Raw genomic sequence first — 4,784 nt, 5'->3', positions numbered from 1 at the left:
CTCTTTACCAGAACTGCGCGCGTTCTTGTGGCCACAGGACTTCCATGAGGAGGGCAAAGCAGGGATGACCGCTTCTCACCGTAACCTCAGTGGGAAAGCAGACCTGCCTGGGGCCAGTCACTATCATGGCTGCCATGGCCACGTGACCAGCCTGGATGAGTGGTTTTGGGGGCCAGGAGGTAGGGTATTAGAGCTGTGGCGGGGGGGTGGCACTCCAGGAGCAGGGCCTCAGGATTTCAGACTGCTCACAGGGGCCCTGCTCTAGGATTATCAGCTTGCCTGAAACTTCTTCCCCCTCCAGGTCTTGCAAAGCTCAGCAGGAGTCCAGGGGTCATAGCCTACAGCCTCGCCCTGGCTTTATTTGGGGCCTAGGTTGCTGAAATGTTTCCAAATTAGTCACTGGCATTAAGAATCAGGGTCATCACATACAGATCCAGCTTTCTGCCTTCTCTGAAAAATTCTAATCATCAAGGGCACTCTGGGCCTACATCCCCATAGGCAACCATTGTCTGTCTTCTGGAGCTGAGCAACAGCCTCTCTGCAGCTGCCCCAATCCCCACCACTCCCAAGAGTCTCTCGGACATGAAGGCCTCACATCAGTTGTCCCATCAGGGCTGTTGTCTCCTTTAGTACAGCTGGGAGGAAAGAGGAGTATTTCTGGGCTGTGTCTATTAAAAACTAGGGGAGGGTAAAAAGACAAATCAGAGTTGGATGTTTCAAGGAAAACCAGAAGGGGGGGGCGCAATTCTTTTTCGAAGTTCTAGAAAGCCTAAACATCATTAAAAAAAAAAAATTTTTTTTTTTTTTTATCATACATGTTAAAAATTCAAAGTATGTCTGTGCCCAAAGAACGCAGTCGGTCTGCTCCCCTGGTGGCCCATCTGACCCTGCAGGCATTTGCACTCGTGACCCTGGTCCAGCAATGTCCACTCTGTCCTTTCCCCTCCCCAAGGCAGAGGTTCAAAACCCATGATGCAACCTCCATTGGGCTCCTTAGTGCTTCCCTGCGGGGAGACAGGGGCAGGCCCCAAACCCAGCCCCACCTGCAAATCAACCAGGGCAAAATGTTGGGGGTCGTGGGCAAATCCATTTGAGCAAAGCCTTTTGCTATCTTTCCCAACTGATCTACTCCAGGGCTAAGCAGCTACAGGAAGCAGAGCCGGGCGGGATACAGGCAGTGCCCTGGCGTGGGGGTGAGGGCTGAGGCCTCTGTCCTGAGATGCCCAGATACACAGGTAATTTTCTGGCCTTTTTGGACCCCGCCTCCTGGCAAAGGCCTAAGCATTGTTTTCTGAAAAGGTGGGAAATACATGCACATATATATGACTTCAAAACAAACAAAAAACTAAGGTTCCTATTCTGTACTCAGGAGCGACCTAGCAGTCATTGGCATTGGCTGGCAAGCAAGGACAGGAGGGATCCCGTGTTGCTGTGTCCTCCAACTCCAGCCACCCACTGGCCACTGTTGTGGGTTCTGCCCAACTTTGTACTACCTGTTATATTACTTAGCTTTGTTATTTAATCAACTCAGGCCTGACACTGGTCTTAAAAAGAAAAATCAGTAAGCATCATGGTTTTGATATATTTAATACACGTGAAAATACACGATTATTTGTTCCTCCGAGTACTAACCCAGATCCTCCTGTGTCCCCATGTCCACTATCCTGGGAGTCTCTGGGGCTTCTAGACTCAGCTGGAAATGACTCCTGAGCTGCAAGCTCGGCTTGAAGTGGGGGAAGGAACCTTTGGTCCCAGTTGGCAATCACATTTATTCACACTTGGCACCAAGACCACGTTGTAGGCTTGGTGGGGGAGGGAAAGGGTTCCTCCCCTGGGGGCACCTGGGTTGGCACTGATATGGAGCATGGCTGAGACAAGAGAGGCATCTCAAGGACCGCCTCCCAATCCACGTCAGGAAGCAACTACACATTGTCAGAATGAAGGGAGGTACTGCCCACCATGCTTTCCCTCACCATCCCCTGGGTGCTTCTCCCATACTTGGGAGACTCCAGTCTGGGGCCAGAGGCTAGCGGGCCTCTCTGGCAGAAGAAGCCACCATCAGTGCTATACTCTGAAGCCGTGCCCTTCGCTATGACCCCACAGGCAAACCCAATGCCAGGACCAGGAAGCTCATTTCCAAGGGGGCTTTGGTGTCTGGGGGGCCCTACCACGTCGGGGAGTGGCTGGCACTGACACACTGATGGAGTGAGCCCTGGGAGTCACCAGGGGGCTCCGGAAGGTCACCCCTGACAGCGGAGACCTGGGGTCCCGAGGCCCATTGGCACGGGGAGGGCTGGCACATGGATGAACAGTACTGGGAACGTTCAGGTGGGTGAGAGACTGGGATCGTCCCCGCCGCAGAGGGTCTGGAGTGTCTAACCCATCCAAGGGTAGCATCTGGGAGTGTGCCGCCACCCTGGGCTCTGTTTTGGAGGGACTGGCTGGGTGGACAGCTCGAAGCGGGGTTTCCCTGGGCCGGGGTGAGTGGCTACCCTTGGGAGTAGCGGGGGGTGTCCAGAAGAGGGCACGGAGTTTTGCAGCATCGCCCTTTGCCATCCATGAGGCCTCCCAGCCAATGCCCCCAGGTCGGGGGCCAAACAGCGACTCGTCACAGTAAGATGGAGTGTGGCTGATCAATCTGGTGGAGGGAAGAGAAATGCAGTGAGCTGGGAGAGAAACAACCCCCAAAACCTTAACACTCCCTCCAGCACCCACAACAGCAGAAGGGTTGCCTGCAGATCCCAAGAGTCCCTGTTCCCCAGCCTGGCACCACAGTGCATCCTGTCCCAATTCCCCAGCATGTGCCCCCGGCCTGGCCAATCAGTTCCCACAGCAGGTCTGTCACAGGAATGCAGATGGCTGCATTGAGTACAGAGTACAGCTCCCTACCCCGCTACCTGTATTTGTTCTTCTTTCTTGGTGTGAGGGTAGGGGTGCTGCCCCTGGGCGGGGTGCTCTCATAGCTCTCGTTGGCCCCCGAGGCCTGCAATGCCCCTATACTCATCCCCCTGGTTCTGCTGGTCTTTTCCACCCAGGGCGGGTCGAAGTCTGGTGGGGTGGGTCGGGTACCCGCAGGGCTGCCAAACAAAGTCTCATCCACGTATGACGCCCTGGCCTTGGGCCGGTGGCCACCCCGGGAGCGGTGCTGAAGGTGGAGGGTCTGCATCCTGTTGATGGCCAGCTCCACGGGGGTCCTCATGGCTTACACTGGGTGCACTCTGAGTGCCAGGCCCTGCCTGCAGGGCTGCCTGTGAAAGAGGATGGTACCAAGTCAACAGCAGTGCTGCTGAGGGAGACTGGTAGCTCCGAATCCCACTGACTCCTCTGGCTGAGTCCCGCTAGCAAAAGGGTATAATTCTCCCTCAACCAGTCCTCCTAAAGTGAGCGTTGCCAACCCCAGGGGCATTCTGGCAATTCGTTGGGGGTGTTTCTAGTTGTCACAGTGATGGTGGGGTGGGGCTACCGGCAAATAGTGAACGAGTGAATAAACAGATGAATCGAATAGTTTGCCTGCATGCTGTGGGTTCTCAATTTATGTAACAACTGGGAAGATGAAAGAATGATGGGGTCTGTGTCCATTTGAAACACACTACGGTACGGCAGGAGGGGAAACCCTGGTGGTGTAGTGGTTAAGTGCTTCGGCTACAAACCAAAGGGTCGGCAGTTCGAATCTGCCAGGCGCTCCTTGGAAACTCTATGACACGGTTCTAACCTGTTCCATAGGATCACTATGAGTCAATATCGACTTGATGGCACTGGGTTTGGTTTTTGTTTTTTTGGATGGCAGGAGGGGGAGAAGGGCAGGTCCGCACTCACATACCCTGTGTATATTTAAGAGGGTGGGACTATTGACCGCCAGTATTGACCACTTACCTCCTTCCAAGTGGTTGTCAACCATCCTCTCATTTAATGCTCTCAACAGCCCAGTGAAGCAGCTTCGATTATGTTCATTTCACAGATGACAAAATAGCCTTCAAAAAGTGAACTCAGATGTGTAGGCAACGCCTGGAAAGTGATGGAAAGGACATTTGAATCTTTTATGAATTGAGAGTGGTTCCTGGGTGGTGCAAATCGTTTGTGCTTGACTACTAATGGAAGGGTTGGCAGTTCGAACCCACCCAGAGGTGCCACAAAAGGCAGGCCTGGAAATCTGCTTCCATGAAGTTTAGAGCCAAGAAGATCCTATGGAGCAGTGCTATTCAGTAACATATGTAACTGTCATGAGACCGAATCCAATGAACCCGTTTGATGTGGGGGTTTTTTGGTATGAATTGAGAGCCTGAGCACTTAACCTCTCTAGTATTTTGGTTTTACTCCTCCGATTCCCCGCTGCTCCCTGGTTAATGCCCAAGCTCTCTATATTCTTGAGTTATTCTCTTACCTGGGCATCTCGGCTGGCAGCCAGCCCCCAGCCCCCGTCTCGAGCGCCCCCTCCCCACCAAGTCAGGACCCCATTGCTGGGGCGCACGAGCACCCAGGGCGCCCTATGCATCTGTGATCGCACTTCGTTCGCATCCGGGAATCCCGGAGCCCAGGCCGCCCCGGCCCCCAGCGCGGATGCACTCACCCGGGACAGCCATGCCCTAGCGACGTGTGCTCGGCGCGCGCTTCCAACAACAACCACTGCGCAGCGGGGCCGAGGCGGCTGGAACCATTCCTGCCTGGCGGCCGCCCCGCTCCTGACGCCCCCGGGGACCTCCCAAAGGCAGGAGACGGTCCCCTGGCAGGGCGGGGGTTTACGTGCCAGGCTTCCGGGGCTGCGAAAAGCGGCGGGGGCGCAGCCA

General features: G+C 54.8%; 1 protein-coding gene across 1 annotated transcript; it reads right to left on the bottom strand.

Annotated features, from left to right (window-relative positions):
* Positions 1 to 1,576: 1,576 nt before the first annotated feature.
* Positions 1,577 to 4,775, bottom strand: RITA1 (RBPJ interacting and tubulin associated 1). The gene is made up of 4 exons (XM_049866887.1): positions 4,568 to 4,775; positions 3,874 to 4,005; positions 2,898 to 3,248; positions 1,577 to 2,638 (listed from the first exon to the last, which is right to left on the bottom strand). Exons 3-4 carry the CDS (start codon positions 3,197 to 3,199, stop codon positions 2,131 to 2,133), a joined length of 810 nt encoding a protein of 269 aa, XP_049722844.1. The 5' UTR covers positions 3,200 to 3,248; positions 3,874 to 4,005; positions 4,568 to 4,775; the 3' UTR covers positions 1,577 to 2,130.
* Between the last annotated feature and the right edge of the window lie 9 nt (positions 4,776 to 4,784).

The sequence above is a fragment of the Elephas maximus genome, chromosome 22 (assembly GCF_024166365.1).
Source record: "Elephas maximus indicus isolate mEleMax1 chromosome 22, mEleMax1 primary haplotype, whole genome shotgun sequence".
NCBI lineage: Eukaryota > Metazoa > Chordata > Mammalia > Proboscidea > Elephantidae > Elephas > Elephas maximus.
Note: the sequence above shows the minus strand (reverse complement) of the source record. Positions and strands in the feature narration are given on the sequence as shown.

Excerpts from the sequence above, each read along its gene's own strand:
- RITA1 (XM_049866887.1), bottom strand. The coding sequence starts at position 3,199 with ATGAGGACCCCCGTGGAGCTGGCCATCAACAGGATGCAGACCCTCCAC. Across the intron at positions 2,639-2,897 it reads AGAAAGAAGAACAAATACAG|ATTGATCAGCCACACTCCAT; the intron begins GTAGCGGGGTAG and ends TCCCTCCACCAG.